Source organism: Gopherus evgoodei, chromosome 4 (genome assembly GCF_007399415.2).
Source record: "Gopherus evgoodei ecotype Sinaloan lineage chromosome 4, rGopEvg1_v1.p, whole genome shotgun sequence".
Classification (NCBI taxonomy): Eukaryota; Metazoa; Chordata; order Testudines; family Testudinidae; genus Gopherus; species Gopherus evgoodei.
The window spans coordinates 46,502,354-46,523,652 of record NC_044325.1 but is presented as its reverse complement, the minus strand read 5'-3'; the positions used below and the strand labels follow the sequence as shown (position 1 = coordinate 46,523,652).

The window sequence follows — 21,299 nt, the reverse complement described above, 5'->3', positions numbered from 1 at the left end:
CTTTTTTGTTTTCTATATAATGTATTTAATATTATGTGCAGCTAATAACACTCAAAATGACAACCTATGTACAAGAAATCTTTATTGTCTAGCATCTTGTTAAAAATAAGCCCTAAGTATATATATTTCTGTATGTCACATGTAAGAAAGATGCACAAATCTTATAAATAAATCTTGAGATTTGTGAGCATGTCTCTCAAGTTTGCATATTGAACATTCTTATAAATAGGTCAATCAATCTACATTGTCTATGTTTTCATTAATATTCCTGTATCTTTGCATGTACACTAACACAGTTCATGCTTAATTACTGCAAGAATGTATCTGGTCTTTAACTTGCAAAGTGGAAGTAAAATATACAGCACATTTTATATCTGCTAAAAGTTTTTCAACTTAGTCCTTTGGAAGCCTGTTATGGTAAACTCCATTAACTATTACCTTTGAGCTCAGTTCAAAGATAACTAAGAATTATGTCTTCATAAAGAGTGCAGGTCTGGGACTTAAAGTTATAAACAGGAAAAGAGAATAATTAATCTACATTTGATACATTATTGAAATCACACAGCAAAAAATAATCCATACAGAAGGAGTATCAGGGTGCTTCCAAACAACCTTTAACAGCTTCAAATCTAAAAAGTGGATAATAGGATTATAAACTGTACAAGAAGAATAGTCTTGCCATGGATGTCTGTGGTCGGGACATTCTTGTTCCACACAAAAGGCTTGAAAATTATGCACCTGGTCTTTTTTTTTAAACAATAGTTACTGTAAGATCCCATATATATCACCTAGAGTCACAAAAAAAGCCCATGTCCTATCTCTGGAGACCCACTAGATATTTTTGGAGTCTATCAAATTCCACAGTAAACGCCAAACAGAAAACTTTGGAAAACTGTAGACAGCATAATTTGAATAGCCATGTTTAGTTAAACCCTTTTAACCCATCCATTAGAAGATTCACATGCTGACTCTGGAACTGGTTTAGACATGCTTTGGACACAATAGCTCCCTATTGGTATGAAGCATAAATCAACCATTTTCAGATAAAGTTTAACAAATTTTTGAAGTAACATGGTCTAGAGATCTAAGCTTAGATCTCACTATTTGGCTTCTTGAGCTAACTTTAGGCTAAGGTGCTTGGTTTTACCATTTTTAAGCATAGCAATTGTATGTTGTACTTGGGAATAAAACTCCAATTTTCCCAGGCCAGTCATTAGTTTCTACCCTCTGGTCCATGCTAGGACTTAGACATACCACAGAATAGAGGAAGGGAAAGTGGATAGTTCGAGAGTCCCAATGTTATCCAGATTTAGATTTCTTTGAGACAGATATTCTGTCTTTTGCACTTGGACCTAGGCATTTTGATCCACAAGACAAATAATAATAATTAAAGTCAGGAATATTATCTTCCTGATTTTTTTTAAATTGAAATGCTTTATATGCCATCCCCCATCTCCTAAATGGCAGAGAGAAACTGTTACAGTAGGGAGCAGAGAGAATTTAGTGAAGGGGAGGGGATCAGCTGAGAATAAAGCCTCAGATTTTGAGTTTCCTGTTGTAAACTGATATGTTCTGAGGTCTCTTCCTTGGACCTGTTGTGTTGCCTTTGAAGAGTGAAAACAAAAACTGGCTGCAGTTTTCTCCTCCTGTCACTATAGTCTTCATTTGCCTGTCGTAGATCTAGGCCTGGTCTACACTACGAGGTTAGGTTGAATTTAGCTGCGTTAGGTCAATTTTATAATTAATGTGTCTACACAGTCAACCCCGTTCTGCCGACCTAAAGGGCTCTTAAAATCGACTGCTGTACTCCTCCCCGATGAGGGGAGTAGCGCTAAAATTGACTTTCCTGGGTCAAATTTGGGATAGTATAGATGCAGCACTGTGCAATTTGGTGGTATTAGCCTCTGGAAGCTATCCCAGAGTGCTCCAATGTGACCGCTCCGAACAGCACTTTCAACTCTGATATACTAGCCAGCTACACAAGAAAAGCACTGGGAACTTTTGAATTTCATTTCCTGTTTGGTCAGCGTGGCGACCTCGTCAAAACAGGTGACCATACTGTCCCAGAATCGCAAATGAGCTCCAGCATGGAGTGAACGGGAAACACTGGATCTGATTGCTGTATGGGGAGAAGAATCTGTGCAGGTAGAACTCCGATCCAGCAGAAGAAATGCTGATATATATGCCAAAATCACACAGGGCATGGTGGAGAGAGGCTGCACCAGGGATGCACAGCAGTGCTGCATGAAAGTCAAGGCGCTCAGGCAAACCTATCAAAAGACAAAGGAGGCAAATGGTCACTCTGGGTCAGAGCCCCAGACATGCCGCTTCTATGATCAGCTGCATGGCATTCTAGGGGGGGACACTACCAATACCCCAACACTTTCCGTGGACACCTGCAAGGTGGCAGCCTCACGCAACACAGATGAGGATTTTGTGGATAAGGAAGAGAAGGAGGAAGAGGAGGAGAATGCACAGTAGGCAAGCAGAGAATCCATTCTCCCCGGCAGCCAGGACCTTCTCCTTACCCTGGGCAAATACCCTCCCAGGACCTATTGTTCCCGAACCCTGAAGGCGGAGAAGGCACCTCTGGTGAGTGCATATTTGTAATGATACTATAGGGGTTAAAAGCAATTGTGTTTAATGTTTGATTTGCCCTGAAGAATTGGGATGCATTCAGGGCCAGTACAGCTAATGGAAAAGTTTGTTAACACTGCTCTACAGCCAAAATACTTCTGAAATAAATGTAGTCCAACTTTACTAATTCTGGGTCACTGAGAATGAAAATGATGCTTAAAATTGTTGATTGGCTCTAGTTTTCAAGATATGCTATTGGGTCAGTATATATGACCCTTGACTTGGGAATGGCGGAGGATAAATGAGTTATAAAGGGAAGGGATCTCAATATAAACCAGAAATGACTAAAATACATCTTTGACTGGATCTATGAATAAATCTATGACTGGGTTTGGACAGTACTTGCTTTTGAGGCAAAACAATGAATGATGCAATCTGAAGCTGGTATTGCGTCATATATGATATGAATTGCATCATGTTATTCCTAGAAGTCATGGATGATGCAATCATAACGAAGTTTACATCACTCTCCTGAACAAATTGCCCTATATCAGCTCTAGAAATCATACAGTGTAGTGCTCTCTTATTTGTCAGTGTTTGATTTTGCAAAGGGACACATTTCTGTTTAGCCAAAGTGAGCAGAGATGCCTCGTACTTGTGTGAACATTGCAGATAACTTCTGCTATGTTTGTGGTGAAGTGACTTTTGCATCACAAAAGCGCAGTCTAACCACTATGGTTAAGAAAGCCTATCACCTTTCTTTTGGCTGCAAAATTGGAGATCAGGACAAGAGGTGGGCCCCACACATATGCTGCAACACTTGTGCAACAAATCTTGGCCAGTGGTTGAACAGGAAAAGGAAATCACTGCCTTTTGCAGTGCCAATGATTTGGAGAGAGCCAACAGGTCATACCAGCAATTGTTACTTCTGCATGGTGCCTCCAGTTGGGAAAGGTGTGTCAAAGAAGAAAAAGTGGACTGTGCATTATCCAAACATTCCATCAGCTATACGCCCAGTACCCCACAGAGAAGGACTGCCGGTTCCTGAGGCACCAGAATCCTTCTCACTTGAGTCAGATGAGGAAGAGGAAGAGGATGAAACTTTTGGTCCTGAACCATCAGTGTCACAGGACCCACATTTTCTCCCATCCTCCTCCTCTGAACCACACCTCATAACACAAGGTGAACTTAATGACCTTGTCAGGGATTTGGAACTACCCAAGAGTAAGGCAGAGCTGTTGGGCTCCAGACTACAGCAGTGGAATCTCCTGGCAGGCTATCAGGGCAAATGGAGCCCATCAATGCTTGCAGACTATTGCTGGACAGTGACAAGAGATGCTCCATTTAATTAATACAAGAGACAAGCCAAGAAGCGCCGAGTAGACACTGAATAGGACTAAACTATGTACCTAATAGTTTTTTGCCTTTTGTTTCATAATAAATTTTATTTATATAACCCTTTTGCTGATTTTTAAAGTGTTACATAAACAGGACAGGTGAAATATTATCATATAAAGCAACCATAAACACATGAAAAGACCTAGGTTTACAGTTTATGATTAAAACGCTACTATCTACAGAACATACATAGACATAAAATGTAAAAACTTAAATATCTTAGAAACAGTAGCCAATCAGTTGTTTTAATTGTCATATTTGAATTCAGCACATCAAAATACATAATAAATATCACATTTTATCTCTGAAGGAGACGACTTCTCAAAAATTGTAGACCAGTGTAACGTATCTGGGGATGGAGCGGGAATCCTCCAGGGACATCTCCATGAAGCTCTCCTGGAGGTACTCAGAAAGCCTTTGCAGAAGGTTTCTGGGGAGGGCTACCTTATTTTGTCCTCCATGGGTAGGACACTTTACCACGCCAAACCAGTAGCAAGTGGTCTGGAATCATTGCAGCACAAACCATGGCAGCGAATGATCCTGGGTTTTGGTAGCATTAATGCAACATTCAGTCTTTATCTGTCTGCTTCAGAAGAGTGATATCATTCATGGTGACCTGGTTGAAATAGGGGAAGTTTTGTAAGGGAACAGTAATCCTCTCTGTTTGGTGATCCCTGACACATTAGACCTCAGGCATGCTGGACTGTTCGTGCTTGGCTAAAAGGGATCATCCTGGAGAACAACCACACAGGGAGGGGAGGGGACGGGAGGGGTGTGCTGCACATCCACCCCAAAACCACAGCCCCTCTTTCTAAATGGCGAACACAACCAGCGTGTGGACACTGTTAGGCTAGAGAGGAACACTATGGGCTGGGAACAGTATGGAGAGGGAAGGGAGACTGGGGTTACCAAACGAGGTGCAGGTGGAAAGGAAGGGTGACACCACAGAAGGGAGACTGGGGCAGACCTTGACATCAGGGAGGTTGAAAAATGTTAGAAGAGAGGCCTTACAAAGATGCTCCAGGACACAGTAGAGGGGAAGCACACCTGCTAACTGCCCTGTCTCCCAGACCCACAACACATTGGGATAGCAGCGTCCTAAAAAGATAACAAACAAATTGTAAGGATATAGGATTTGTTTAGGGGATGCAAGAGGAAGGGTCTGAAGTCTGTTGGTGGCCTCAATAGTTGCTGAGTGGCATCCATAGAAGGCTTATCAGAACCTGTCCTAAGTCCTGAATCCTTGGAGTTTTCCTGTCACTGGTTTTATGTCTGTTTTTCCAGTGCTGATGATTGCGTTTTGCATACTGTTAGATACTTTTGCCATGTGGTGTCATTGTGATGGAATATGTACTAATGGCCAAGGAAATACAGGAGAACTATATAAAAAATGTGAGACATAGTTTATTTTTCATGAGATATTGATGGTACAAAATCATCCATTTGTAACTCAGGGTTTGAACCTTTGTACCATTATTTCTTGAAAGCATGCTCTAGTTTGCTGGATTTGGGTTGTTAGGCACCAAACAAGGGATCCCCCTTAAAACACAGGACAGAAGGTCACTTTAATATTGATATATCAGTATGTAACATGTGAGCCAGAGAATGTAGGTTTTCAGTCATATGGGTTCATGTTTTACCCTCTCAGGATATGTCTACACTATATTGTAAACCCAGCTCTGTAGGACTTAGACATTTGGAATTAGTGTTTCTAAGACTGTGTTTGAGCATCCAAATTGCATTGTAAACCTGGACTCACAATTGCTGGACCTGAGTCTTGCAGACATGCTAAACTTTTATACTGTACAACACAGATCCTCTGACTCAGGTCTGTGTCTTGAGCTGCTCCCACACTGCAAAATGGCAGGGCTTGGACCTGAATCTCAGTGGGATTCAGGCTAGGACCTGGGTCCTGAGTGCTTGCGCTCCTGAGTCAGACTGATTTGTGTGTGGATGGAGGGCAGGCTTGGACTCAAACCTGAGTCAGAGCGTTGGCTTAGTGTGCATTTGTGACAATGTGGGAATTTTCTGTAATATTTTTATAAAGCCTATGAGTGCCTCAGTTTCCCGTACATGCTACATTGTCTCAGCCTTAGTTTCACATATCAACAGAGTAGCTGAGAAAACAATGGCAAATACAGTCACCAAGACATTGACACCTAGTAACCAATGACCCAGAAGGATATGGATTTCCCTGCTCCTCCTCAAGGTCCTGGGAAATGGAGCAACAATCCCCAGCCCAAGAACAAAGGAGTAGAGTTGTGTGCGATCTGGGATAAGAGTTAGTTGGGGAAAGGAGTCCGGGCTCTCAACTGGAGTCTGACCAAGGACTGGAGGTCAGACTGAGAGACAGAGCTTGAACAATGGGGTTCACTGCAGCTTGACTGGCCTCTGGGCTTATCAGAATGATCTATTCTTTAACCTTCAGTTCTCCCTGATAACCTAAGGACTTCCTATGCTGTGTCCCAGTTGACTAATAAACCCTACTATTTTGACAATGTGGTTTGAGTGTCACTGCAGATGCTTGCCGAGGTGCATTAATCCCTGAAGAGTGTACAAGTCTCTGCCAAAAGCTTATCTCAGTTGGACTCAGGTGAGATGTAAAAGAAAAGTCCTAAAGGCCCAGAGGTCCAGTCCAAGGAGGCGGTGAAGCCACATGGCTTACCCTGGAGGCAGAGTGAGATCCCTACGGGGTCAGGCACTCTGAAAGGGTTCCTCCTAGAGACTGTTCCAAAACTGGAGGTATAGCACCAATCCTGTGGTGACAGCAGTGTAAACACATCCTTGAGGCCTTGATCCTGTGAGGTGTTGAGCACCACCACTCCCATTAAAGTCACTAGAAGTTGAGAGGCTTAGCCTCCCTTGAGAGGCACTCAGCACCTTGCAGGATTAGGTGCAGCACTTGAGAAGAGCACAATGAAAAAAATGCATTCACTTTGAGGCCCTGATAATCAATATATTAATGTAAAAATAACCTAAAGTACACCAGAACACGCAGAACATTCTGGTGGCTGGGGACAATAAGCCTCTCAACCTTTGAGGATTTTTTTCTGAAAAAAAAAAGAAAAGAAAAGTTGGCAGCTATAAAGGCAATTGCGCAAATCAATTTACGCAAGAAATTGAGCCAATACATGAGAGACTGAGCTCACAATGTGTTGAAGAGATGTATTTTAAAAAATTCCTTCAACAATCAGGAAAGTAAACCGTAATTTTCACTAAAGCTTTCTACAAATGTTGAATTTTTGCCCCACAATTTCCCATAAGCTACATATAGTACAGTATAACCCACTTGCTTATTAGTTTCTAGGACGTCTAAAATCTTCAGCCTGGATAGAGTTCATTGCTTAGTATTCAAAATACTAGTCCAACTATCAAAACTTAGTTAATTATTAAGCCTATGTGTTTAATCAGGATACCTGACTCTGCAAATTGTGGAAATCGAATGCTCTTCTGCTTAAGCGGTTGTTCAGCTGGAAGGAAAATGGGATCTTACTTTCAACATTTGGTTAGATTAAGTACAATCATATTGGATATTTCTGCTGACTGAATACCAAGCCTACTTGCGCAGTTTTGCCGAATTCTAGATTTACGTTTTGCTTTTCTAGTATGGCGAAGATTTTGGACCACAGAATTTTGCTGTTAGTAATTTCATTTTTAACAAGTCTGCAGAGTACAAAGCTACTGTCAGAGTGGAAAAAGTGTGGCGATCAGGAATGTGAAAGTAAGTTAAACTTTTTTTGTTTTTAATGAGTCTGGTAAATCCATATGCAGTCATTTCAAATCACAATGTAGAAGCCCACAATAAAAATGTGAAAGAAAATTTGGGAAGTGTAAATGCTTTAATGTAGTGTTGTCAAAGCATTAGGCTTATTATGAAAGATACCCCTATATATTTACAATAAAGAAAAAATCTGACTGGAAAACCCTCCTGTGGGATTGTGTTGTGGAAATATGCAAAAGGGCAAAGTTCAGTAGAAATGCTTCTTGTTACTAGTACATTAGAAACTTGGAGCTAACACCTTATAGTTTTCCATGAGTTTCCTCAAAATAGTCTATGTTAAGAAGCATCTAATTAATTTTTTTAATGATTCTTCTCTGTATACTGAAATACTTTTAAAAAATTCTAAACTGATATATCTGTAAATGTAAAATGAATATAAAAATGTTTACAGAACACATTCTGGTTTAGCAAAATGTTATTTTTTTCCATTATAAGTTCTTCTTGTGAAAGATACTGCTCATTTTCCCTGTATTTATTTTTCCTGCTATGGTGTGAATTAAGGGCAGAAACTAGTTAAGCAATAGGACAGAAAAGCCCTATATAATTTGGGTGAATTGTCTGCATAAATAGCTGTCCAGGCTTGCTGCAGAATCAGAAATGGCAGTGATACAAAATGGATACTTTGTAGAAAAGCCAACTCTCAGACTACCACTGTGAAACCTGCTTGTCACTTGGAGACAATTTTTCAGCTGCCTCCTTTGATTTTGCACTTACAAATTTTTGCACTTTCAAAATTGAGAGCCTATCCACCTTGCAAGCTGACATTTGCACACAGAATTCCCAGTCCTGCAAGTTGCTCTGTGCAGATGGATCCTTGCACACATTTGGAGCCCTATTGACTTCAGAGGGCTCCATGCAGACTCAGGTGTCTGCTTCTGTGGAGCAGCTTATGGGAGGGATTGGGACTCAAATTGAGTATAGTATTTATAAAGTTATTGAAAAGGAAATTGAAATGAAAGCAAGTCACCTAGACTTTAAATTTCCTGTTTTTGGCAACATGTCTATTCCTTCATGCTTATATTGTTTAAACTTAGCTTTTTTGTCTTTAATATTACATTCAAAAGACATGACTAAAATAGCTGAAAAATAAGTCAATGAAAATGTGCAATATTTAGAATCAAACAATCAAAATACTTGTTGTGTTTGGATCAGCTGCTCCACATATATAACTCCTGTTGAAGGCACTGGAAGTTTTGTGTGTGCCAATACTGAAAATGGTCTGCACATCTAGGGCTGGAATTTGTTCTCACTGATGTCAATAGGATTTTTGCTATTGACTTAAATGAGAGCAGGATAGGGTCTCCAATGTATATTCCAGTTTTTAGTAGCTTTCTACTTTAGAATTTAAACAGTGATATTATCATAAAACATATTTTATTCATATATAAACAATTTTTAGTGTTTCTTTATATACATCACATCTACTTTTTCAGAGTGATGAATGATTTAAGAAAAGTAGTTATTGTAGTTGCTTTTTGCTCTCTTTTTACATATATTCAGCTGCAATGATCAGAGTCCAAGGCACTAAAGACTATGTAGGACCTGACTGCCGATATCTGAAATTCAAAGTGGGGGAAGAGATAATCGTATACTCCAAACTTTCAAGAAAAAGGGAAGATTTGTGGGCAGGAAGTGTAAGTATTTCAGTCTGCAATAATTTCACTATGAGCAAATCAAGTAAAACAATAATACAGGGGTGGTCAAGCATACAACAATCTTCAGAAATTTGAGAGCCATGCCTGGACCGGCACGCCTTGGAGGTCTGAAGCTCCAAGACCCTCCTCCCTGCTGGAGAAGAAACCAGAGATAACACATGGGGAGGGGACGCGATGTCATGTGCCCCCCAAAGCTTTTTGCCAGAGTTTGCTGCCCCCCGCTTGGTCACATAGTGTCACTGGACCCCCCTCCCTGCACAGCAGCTGCTGGAGCCAACAAGTTGGGAGCTGCAGCAATGGGGCAAGGCAGCTTCAAACAGCTGGGAGCTGTAGAGAGAGCGCTGCTTTTGCTGCTGCCGCTCTCTACACAAAGCTAACACATGGGAGCTGCAGGGAGGGGCTGGTGAGGGTAAGAGGGGAGGTATGCTGGGGGGTAGGGCGTGACTCAAACTGTTGGAGGGGATGAACCTTTAAGTTGTGCTCCCCACTCTCAGGAGGCACCAGTCGTCTTTGGCAGAAGCCTCTAGCCCCACCATCCCGCTGCAGGGCAGAAGCCCTGAACTCCCCACTTAGTCTGGTAGGCAGAAAATGGGGGGGTATAGGAGGCTTCGTGAGCCACACGTTAACTGTAAAAGAGGCACATGTGGCTCACAAGCCATGGTTTGGCCACCCCTGTAATAATACATTTGCACATCTTTAGTACCTGTAATCTGGGGATTTTATAACACTTGATGAACATTAGCCAATTAAGGCTCACAGCATCTTTGTGAGGTAGGTAGTTATGATTTCCATTTTCCCCAGAAAGGGAAAGTTAACCATAGATTTGGCCAAGGTCTCATTGGGAGTGATAGAGCTGAGACTGCAATCCTGGTCTTCAGTCTCACAGTAATTACGCTATAGTCACTACCATATCATCTGTCTTTTAACTACATGGCTTACTTAGAACAGTTCAGGTCTATTGGGTCAACATCCCCAGACTGATTAGAATGTAGGTAAGGAGTTGTTAAAACTATCTAATCAAAAATCCAATTTTGGTGTCTGATCCTGCAATCTTTGTTAAAACAAAACTCCCAAAGAAGTAATTGGGAATTTTTCTTGAGCACCTTCAACAAAATGGTCAAATGGTTAAGACAGTGGTGAACTTAAGATACAGTGGACATGTGTTTGCATATAGTTCAAACCCTGTAGGTGCTCAAATACCAGGTGATGGTTACAATAGAAGAACTGGATAGTCTATAAAAAATAAAAGTTAACCAACGCAGTCTATCAGTGAAATTTTATGCATTTTGAAAATTTGAACATCATAAAATATAGATTTACCCAGTAGAGCGGAATAATTTCAAAAGCAGCACAGGTGATCATTGATCATTGATAATATATAAATGTAATGCATTTCTTTCAGTTAGGAGTTTGGTAGCTCAGATTACTAGATAACCCAGTACCTCCTGTTGACGTGGATCATAACAATTTCTCATCTAGTTCCCTAGCACATCCTACACAGAGAAATAATTTAGGGCTGGTAGTAGGTACCCGATATATACATTACATTTGTGAACATAAGATATATGGAGGAGTATGGTTCTCATTTGCTATGAGGGAATGAATTTGTTCTGACTTAAGTCACTGGGAGCTTTCAGTGGGAGTGGGATCAAATAATTAGTGCATATAACAACACATGAATTGAAGCTGTGTCCAGGTTACTGTTCTGATACTGAACCAACACATGTTCACAATAGTAATGTGCAAGTGTATACTGTAAAACATAGCATGGGGTATATAGTGTCATACGCTTCAATAAGTGATGGAGAAAAAATGTATTTGTGAAGGAGAAGGGGCTCCATTGACCAAAATGGGTCTGAATATCAACTTTACAGGGCTCTTCTAATCTAAGTATTTGTTTGATCATAAGTTCTTAACATGCAAAAATACATAGATCATCTGTATATATAACAAAACACTAAATACTCTCCTTCCGTTATTATTTTTATAGAAAGGGAAGGATTTTGGATATTTCCCAAAGCATGCTGTTCAAATTGAAGATGTTTTTATTACACAAGAAGTAGAAGTGCCAGCTAAGGTAAACTAATATCACCGATCTTCCTTGTATACTGATGAACAGCTGAAATTCTGTTCTGCAGATGATACATGGATAGAAACTCAGGTGTCATTGCCAGTCTTCTTTGGGGTCATTCAGTATGTGTTTTTCTTTTTATTTTACCATTTGTCTGCTGTTTTATTAGTGCAGCGCTCCGCCAATAACACCCAGATAATGTGAGCGGCCATGCAAGGCCCAAACAGTTTTATTTATACAGATAAAAGAGCGGGAATTAGACAAAGGGACAAAGATACCAAAACAGTAAAATTCACCTGGGGCACAGCATGCATATTCTATTTCCTTACTAACTGTTATCGATCTAAGGCTAATGCTTCACCAATTGCCCTTAAACGGTGCAATTGTTCTATGTTAATGTCTGTATTCCTGACACCTGGTTGCAACATTTCAACAACTTTGCTTAAAGGTACAGACAACATTTATTTAATCCTTTTTATTTTTACTATATAATTTATTCTACTTTCACACTGTGTATAGTGCTCAGACACAGATCTCTATTAATGAGTTTAGATTCAAATATTATAGCAACTAAGCCAAACAGAGTCATGAAGAATATCCAGATTACCTACATTTCCTCATACAAGGCTATACACACATACTATTGTACATAAGCAAAAAAGTAGATAAAATGGGTATATTATTTTATTACAAAATACTTTAAAACATTCATGCACATAATAAAAAGGTGAATATTATTCTTTTAGGAAACTGATTTCCTTTGTCTTGATGGAGGTGAATACCCTTTGGAAAATAAAGATAGTGTATTGCATGAGCATAATGAAGAAAGTGAATATCCATTACCTTACGCAGAACCAGAATCAAAGATGCCCGAAGGTGAGCTCCCAAAACAGACAAGTATTTCCTTCCAGCGGGAACACGGAATTGAGTCAGTTCCTGAAAGTGATGAATTAGACAGAAAATTCAAAGACCCTCACACTCAAAAGGAGACGGAAAGCAATAAATTGTTCAGAGAGAACAAAAATGGAAAAGATGATGCTGTCCCGCAAGAAGCTGAAAGCAGTCAACCAGTTCCAATACAATCTACATGGACTGTTTCTGGTGTTGTAGGATGGCTTGGACTAGGAAGTAAACAAGATGAGGAAGTTTTTGAAACAGTTACCGAGTCTCTAGAAGAAAATACATTCAGAAGCAGAAAAATAGCAATAACTGATGAAAGTGACATGAAAGCACTAAATGATGAGGATAAACCAGAGCCTTCTGGCTGGTTTCAGAGTAGACTGACAGATTTACTACGTTTTGGTAGAGAGAATTCAGGCCTTGGTTTACTGTTCAAAGAACATAATCCACAAATCTATGATAGTTCTAGTAATGCTGAACATTCTGAGTTTGAACAAAGAAATTCAGCTGCAGAAATATCAACAGAAGAAAAGCAAAAGAGAGACAATGAGGTATCCAAACCAAGCTGGTTTAATTTGGGTTTAAGTGATGTTTTAACATTTGGGCATGCTAAGAAAGAGAACACTATAACAAAAGAGGAGCAAAGCAGAGAAATGAAGGTTGCAACAGATAAGAATGAAGAAATTCAGACTTTGAGCCTACAAGAGACTGAATCTCAGATGGACAGAGAACTTAAAAAGGAAACAGCCAAAGTAATGATAAGTGAAGACCAAAATAACAAGAAAAATAATGTACAAGAAATACTAGATTCCGACAATAAACCAACTCCTGGGGAACTGCCAGTAAATGAAGATAATCCTCTCAATTTAAAGAGCACCAAAAATGCAGAAGAGTCATCTTTTAGTACAGATGTTGCTGACAAAGACAAACTAATTGAATCTTACAGTTCAGAACAAGACCCAGTATCAGAAACTCAAGTTATGGAAAACACTGAAGTTAAAGAGATAACTCAGGAGTCAGAAAGCATAAATGGCCAGTCAGGTTGGTATGAAAATATATATAGTAACTTCATTACTTTTAATAGGGACACATCAGATAATCAACAGGGGCAGGAATCTTTGGTTGCTCATAGCACACAGGAATCAGTTACATCCCAGCTTCTTTCTTTTCCCAGCTCACCTCAGAGCTTAGACTCCACTGTTACTAAAAATTCAGAAGAAGACAAGCATGACACATTTGAAGAATCTCAATCTCTCCTCTCACTTAGTCATTTTACAAACATACTGGGCTTTCACAGTTTAACAACCAAAGTAAAGGAATCTGTGCAAAGTGCACAGGAGGATTTGAACTTTAGTGAAGAACTCTCCCAATTTGAAAATAGTGATGAAATATTACAAGGAAGTAAAGAAACTGCAGTGAAATTACAAGCAAATCAGAGGGTTAGTGAGAATGTGCAAGGGAAGGGAGATGTGGCAATGTCCCAGGAAAGTGTTCTGTTGTCCCCATTAGCAGTGCAAAGTAATGAACAAAGAAGTGAAAAAAATATACAAGATGCCAGGTTAGTAAAAGATAACAATATTTCACCCCTTTTATCTGTAGAATCCCAGTTAGAACCTAAAATCTCCCCAGGTCAACATTCACAAATATCTAGGTATTCAAACCCTGAGAAACCCATTTCTGATGGTAGTGAAAGACAGGAATTTTCTAATATAAAAGATAACAGTGATGTCCCTGTTTCCAAAGACCAGCAGCACGTATTTTTAGATTTAAAGTTAGAAAATACTATAGATTCACCAGTACAACATGAATATATAAGTGAAGATTTTTATTCTAGTGAACAGCTTGTGTTATCAAAAGAGGAACCAATTGAACATAAAGAGGACAGAACAGATAAGAATGAAGAAATGAGTAGTTTAAACCTACAGGAAACTGAAACTTACACAGAGAGGAAATCAGAAAGAGAAATAGCTGCAATGAAGCAAGATGAAGGACAAAATAATCTGAAAACAAATAAACAAGAATCGGTAGATTCAGAATATGACACACCAAGTTCTGGGGAGTTGCCAGCAAATTTAGATAGTCTTCCAAACTTCAAGAAAATCCCAAATGAAGCTGAGTCACCTCTTACTCAAGGCTTATCAGACAAAAACAAACTAACTGAGCTTTACAGTACAGAACAAAATTCAGCAGCAGAATGTCAAGTAATAGAAAATACTGAAGTAAAAGAGATAACGGAGAAATCAGATAGCAAAAATCAACAGACAGGTTGGTATGAAAATATCTCTGGCAACATAGATTTTAATATGGACAGATCAGATGATCAAAAGGAGCAGGAATCTATAGTTTCTCAAGACACACAGGAATCAGTTGTAGCCCAGCTTTTATCATCTTCAAGTTTATCTCATGACTTAGACATAGCTGATAATTCTGAGAAAGACAAGCAAAACCAGTTTGAAGAACCACAATCTGTCTTTTCTTTTAGTCATTATAAAAACATACTGAGCTTCCAGTGTTTTGCAACCAAAGATGAGCATTCTCTGCAAAGGCTACCAGAGACTCTGAGCTTTGATGATGAAAATGGCCAGATTACAGATGGCAAAGAAATTGAACTGAAAGGCCAAACAAATCAGAAAAGCAATGAACAAGTACTAGAGAAGAGTAATGTAGACATTTCCAAAGAAAGTGTTCTATTTTCTCCATTGACAATCCAAAATATTGAACAAGATAATGAAAACACAATTAAAGATACTAAATTAGTAAAAGATAGCTCACTTCTTTCATTTACAGAATCCCAGTTAGAACACAGAGTAGACCCTTTATTTACATATCCAAAATGCAAGGAACACAATTCTAAAAGTAATGAAAGAGAGGAATTTTCTAATATAAAAGAGAAAAGTGAAGGTTCTATTTTAGAAGATGAGCAGCAGGTATCTTTAGAATCAAAATTAAATATAAAAGATTTACCAGAACAACATGGATACTTCTGTGAAGATTCTTATTCTAGTCAACAAAATATTAATAAAAAGGGAGGAAGGCAGGGTTGCTTAGCTGAAATTTTTTCAGGGGATAATGGTCATGAATTTGGCATTGATCACATTGCTGACAAAAAGAAAGTTCAAATTTCAGACCAGTTATCTTCTCTGGAATTTGCTGAATCACTATCAAAACACCATGTAAATAATGAAGTACAGGGACAACGTAATATTTTGGATTCTGAAGAAGAAAGAGAACTCACTGATGTGGAATATACTAAAAATTCTTCTGACAAAGGTTTGCATGATGTCTCACAAGATTCCATAAAAGATAATTTTTCCAGCTCAAATGTTGATGATGTGTTAGACAAAATGGTAGAGAATGGCAAAGACATAAGTTATTTTTCCCGAGACAGAATAAAACAGCTAGAGAATTTTTCACAACATATTTCAAAGTGTGGTGAAGCTAACCTAGAACACGGTGAGCAAATGATAAAAAATTATGAGCCAAATAAACCCCAGAATGAAAAGAAAGCAAATATTTTGGCTAACCAAGAAACATCTTCAGTAGATACGTCTGAGGAAATAATAATACAAAGTGAGAATATAATTCTTGAGCAAGACAGTCACACATTAAATTACTTACTGTATGGTTTGCAAAACAAAGGCAATGAAGTTCCACAATCTTCTGTGCCATTTCCACAGGAGCAAATAGATGAAGACTACAATAAAAGAGAACATATTTCAAATCCATCTGAACAGCATTCTGATAATACTAGAATTAGTGATGTTTCATTAACAGTAAATGTTCTTGGGGAACAAGTCCTACAAGAACAGACGATAGCACCTGATGCTAGTGCTGATACTTTTTCTGAAGAGGACCTGCAATCTCAACAAATTTCCATGACTATACCACACCATAAGAAAGAGCCAGTAGATATAGAACTGGATTATTCATCTTCCCAACATGAGCCTTTGACATCAGAATGTGGGACTGGGGATAATACTAATTCAGATCCTGGCAAGAACTGTAAAAATCAGATGCTACATAATAAAAGAAAACAGTCTTCCATATCATCAGATTTAAAAGTACCTGAGCCCAGCAGTTCAAGTCATCATGAAGATACGGAAAGCATAAATACAGAAAATGAATGTGAATACCAGAAAATTTCATCATATCCTCATTCAAATGACAATGTAATACCAAATTTACAGGATGTAGCAGAATCACAGAAAATGTCTGAAGAAAGTTTAGTTACAACAGAAACAACTGCAGAATCCAATCATATCCTAATTACTGAACACGAACATTTATTCCAAGAGCAATCTAGTGTAGTTGAAAACTCTGAAAAAAGAAACCTTGCATTACATTTAGAATCTTTTGAGTCTACTGAATTGCAAACCCAGGCACCTCTTAAAAATCATGGTGGCTCTAATCCTAATAAGCCTTTGTCACATGTTCCCCATAATCATGATTCAGCACACAACAACATAGAACGTGTACCTTCACAAAGTGAGCAGGGCTTGGATACACTCCATTTAAATGCTGTGAAACAGAGAGATCTGAATGGTATAAGACACATTGACAGGGAAGATGCTCTTCCAACTGAAAACATAAATCATACAGAAAAATTAACTACATCTGAAAAAGCAAGAGATAGTAAGGAAAAAAGCAAAAAAGATACTGATGATCAGAAAAAAACAGACTCCCAAAATATAAATGATAAAAATGGTCTCATGACAGAGGAAGTGGTGACTAGTATTTTTACAAAAACTTCACAGTTTCTTGGAAGTTTGTTTAGTAAAAATAATAATGGAGACTTTAGAAGAAATTCTGAACACACAATTCCTGTCCTAGACCCAAATGAAGACAGGGGAGATATTAGGATAAACCAGATAAAGGTAGAATTTAATAATGTGCAAAGGAGAGAGGTTGAGTTAAAGGAAAATGAATCTGAACAAGAGAAAGACACAGTTCAGGCAGCAAAAGCTACAAGGAAAACAAGGAAAGAAAGCCAAAGATTAACTGAAGGAGACACAGATATATCCAACCCATTCATTGCATACCAACAGCTTTATTCAAAATTGTCTCAGGAAGTGAAGCAACCTTTGAAGAGTCTATGTGAAAAAAACAAACTCTTGGTGCTAGAACAACAGTTTAAAAAAGTTCAGCATGCTATCACTACTTTTACATGTGAAGACAATTTCTTGCAGAAGAAACAAGTGACTGCCTCTGTGGAAGAGGAACATAATTTGGACATTGGCTATGAGAAATGTATAAAGGAGAAAATGAATTTTCTTCCAGAGCTACAAGATCTTCTATCAGCCATCAGAACAAAGTGTGAAGGCCAAAATGCAGAATCAGGTACTGGACTACTGCTTTACTAAACAAGAACAATACTTGCTTTGTGTGATAAAAATGTAAAACAGGTGTGACACTGTCCACTTTTAGTGGTTTAAAATCAACACTAGTGAATTTATCTACTAGCTGTTAATAGGTGATTATAGTGTAGCTATTAAACACTTTCTTTGAGGAATATATAACTCCCTTATGCCATACTACTTATAGGTTATGGACACCCTGATGTAATATAAAATATATGGACATGAGTAAAGTACTTGTAAAAATCAATGGTAAAGCCAGTAGAAAACCACCTAAAATTGTTAAGAGAGAAAGAGTTCACAATTATTCCAGAGATAGTTCCTCTTCCATAGGTTCTCTGGCCTGATCCAAAGCTCATTGAAGTTAATGAGAGTCTTTCCATTTACTTCAGTGGACATCAGACTGGGCTATCTGTTGTTATACTTCATACCCATAGCCTGTTATTTTACTCTGGTGAGTAAGTCCATTTATTTCAAAAGTCAGACTTAAGACTACCGTACCATGATTCTTTTTTATAATCAATCCCATTGTAATCAAACTCTTGATGCCACTGCATATTTTGGTTCCAGTATTAATTGACGGCATCATAAAGTACCAAAATGTATCATATTTGTGTGACTAGTGTCACCAGGAGCGGCGCCAGGGTTTTTTGGTGCCCTAGGTGGGGGTCCTTCTGCGCTCCCGGTCGTTGGCGGCAATTCTGCGGCGGGGGGGTCCTTCTGCACTCCCGGTCTTCGGGGCACTTCGGCGGCAGGTCCCGGAGTGAGTGAAGGACCCGCCGCAGAATTGCTGCCGCCGACCCAGAGCGCGGAAGGACCCCCCGCCACCGAATTGCTGCCCTCCCAAAGCCTGGCGCCCTAGGTGACCGCCTAGGTCCCCTAAATGGAAGCGCTGGCCCTGAGTGTCACAATAATTTAAATTATCAGAGGGGTAGCCATGTTAGTCTGGATCTGTAAAAGCAGTAGAGTCCTGTGGCACTTTATAGACTAACAGACGTTTTGGAGCATGAGCTTTTGTGGGTGAATACCCACTTTGTCGGATGCATCTGACGAAGTGGGTATTCACCAATGAAAGCTTATGCTCCAAAACGTCTATTAGTCTATAAGGTGCCACAGGACTCTTTGCATCATTTAAATTATCATTCTCACAATGTAAGTAAAATAGGAATGTAGTTGGTAATGTAGTTTTTCTAATGGGAAATCTACTGAAGCCAGTGAAGTTATACCAGAAATGAATTTGGCACAAAGGATTAAGTATTCTAAATCCTCTGAAATTATGCCCACAGTTTAACACCTACAATATTTCTCAGTCAACAGTGCATACAAAATGGGTAGTTAAAGATATATAACTACATATATACATACAAATCTAAAGGTTTGGGTTGCATAAAAACCTAGGCATAACATGGACGTAGGCATGTGGAGTTTCAGTAGCCAAACTGAGACTTTGAAAATATGGCCCAGTTAGGGTATTTTCTAATAAATAAAAATTTTGCATTAACAGACTTAATTAAAATTAATTGTAACCCTTTTTCTCTAACACATTGCTAATTCTTCTTAGCTCACTAAATGTAAATAATTGTGACTTTATTGTATCTTTATATAGTAGCTGTACTTCTAGAGCTGCCACAAAAAATTAATTAATGCTTATTTCCTTTTTGTGGCTGGAAACATTTTGTTTTCTAAAGCCTTCTGCTTGTTTAGTCTAAATCACTGAGCTAATTGAAGAAATCAAAACGTAGGATGTCACAGATAACTCCAGTAGTTTTTGCTCTGTCATCATATATCTGTATATATGCAGAGTGGTGACATACAATAAGTTCCCAACTGCTGCTCAAGATTATGAAATTTTCCACAACGTTGAGTTCATCTCATATAGTAGCATTTTTTGTTAATTGACTGAGCTCTTGTAATACTCTTCTATATGTGCAGCTGCTGTGTGCTTCCATTTGTTACTCACAGACAAACGTCTATATTAGTTCTTTGTGCATATAACATTTGCAAGGAAATTTGTTTAGTTTATGGAAAGCTGATCATCTTTAGTCCTGTATGAATTATTTTTTTCCTGGCTATTACAGGTCTCTTACTTGAGTTTTCCTCCCACATATCTGAACATGATTTCATAAAGAGACCTGGCAACTCTGGAAGAGTACTCCAATCAGTACTGATCAAAGACAAAACATAATTTTTTCTAAATAATGAACTATATTCTGGCCTTAATTACATCTGGGCAACACAAATTCTTCTTTGAGTGCTTGCTCATGTCGAATCCATTCTAGGTGTGTGCGCATGCATGATTGTTGGAGATTTTTGCCTTAACGGTATCCTTAGGGTCAGAAGTGGCACCCCCATGAGTGCCGCCCTCATGCACTGGTATATCAGGTACCACCAACCCTATGCCCTCTCAATTCCTTCTTACTGCCCATGGTGGTTAGTTAGAGCAGCTTCCCGGTTTTTTGTCTACTGACTTTGGGCCTTAGTTTTGTTTATAGTAGTTAGTGTTAAGTGGTTGTTAAGTGTAGTTAATACACCTCTACCTCAATATAACACTATCCTCGGGAGCCAAAAAATCTTACCGCGTTATAGGTGAAACCGCATTATATCGAACTCGATTTGATCCGCTGGAGCGCGTAGCCCTGCCCCCCTGGAGCACTGCTTTACCGCATTATATCCAAATTCGTGTTGTATTGGGTGGTGTTATATCAGGATAGAGGTGTAGTTAGCAGTTAGGGTCCCAACAGGGACTTGGCCCCGGGTGGGGCATGCCCTAGTCTTCCAGGGTTTAAGCCCTGTGCAGACTACAACAGGCCTATATCTGTAAGTGACCCCATAGCAGCTGCCTCAAGTATTTAGGGGAGTCACATGTTAGAGCAGGAATGGGCAAACATTTTGGCCTGAGTGCCACATCTGGGTATGGAAATTGTATGGCGGGCTATGAATGCTCACAAAATTAACAATTCAGAGGTAAACTCTATTTAATAAAGATACATTTTAGTGGAAATAAACATAAAACCTTGAGGGTGGTGCCATAGGAGACCAGGAGGGTCTGGGTTGTGGTGACTGGCAGATGAGGAATGAGGCGAGTCTCTTGGAGGAGTGGTGCCTCAGGGATTGGTCGATGAAGGAGTTCCTAATTGGACTCAATTAGGGGCAGTATCCTGAAAGCTGCCGGCCTTGATCATTGGCTAGTTTGGGCAGATGCTGGTGCAAGGAGGCTGGCGCTTTGAGGCCTGGGTGAGCTGCCATGCAGGGGCGGGGTTCTGATCTGAGAAACAGCACAGTTAAGTCTGGGCAAGCAGTGCCAATCGTGCCTGTGCAATGTGGCTCTGCTTGCAGGAAGATGATGCTCATCAAGGAATTGTGAGTCGGGGGCTAGGGAGCACTGCCCTGCTCCCCAGTGGGAGCTTGAGGGCTAGATTAAAAGGTCTGATGGTCTGGACATGGCCTGCGGGCCATAGTTTGCCCACCCTTACGTTAGATACAAGTGCGGAATTTGTAAAAACTTGCAACCCTTCATGCAAAAGGAGCGGGATATTCAGCTACAGACTCTCCTCATGGAGTCC

The 21,299-nt window shown here is 39.3% G+C and overlaps 1 protein-coding gene and 1 long non-coding RNA gene across 3 annotated transcripts in view; one reads left to right on the top strand and one right to left on the bottom strand.

Annotated features, from left to right (window-relative positions):
• Positions 1–2,208: 2,208 nt before the first annotated feature.
• On the bottom strand, positions 2,209–16,185 carry LOC115649967. Its single transcript, XR_003999972.1, has 3 exons — positions 16,001–16,185; positions 12,326–12,418; positions 2,209–2,270 (listed from the first exon to the last, which is right to left on the bottom strand). It is a non-coding gene; the product is annotated as an uncharacterized LOC115649967 (long non-coding RNA).
• The window catches only part of MIA2 (MIA SH3 domain ER export factor 2), a 60,026-nt gene continuing 46,237 nt past the window's right edge, over positions 7,511–21,299 (top strand). The window contains exons 1-4 of one of the 2 annotated variants that reach the window (XM_030559214.1): positions 7,511–7,696; positions 9,257–9,390; positions 11,402–11,488; positions 12,229–13,423. In XM_030559214.1, the coding sequence (XP_030415074.1) occupies positions 7,582–7,696; positions 9,257–9,390; positions 11,402–11,488; positions 12,229–13,423 (1,531 nt within the window). In that variant the 5' untranslated portion in view covers positions 7,511–7,581. The remainder of the gene's footprint in view (positions 7,697–9,256; positions 9,391–11,401; positions 11,489–12,228; positions 13,424–21,299) is intronic. The other variant, XM_030559216.1, reaches the window with a different exon arrangement.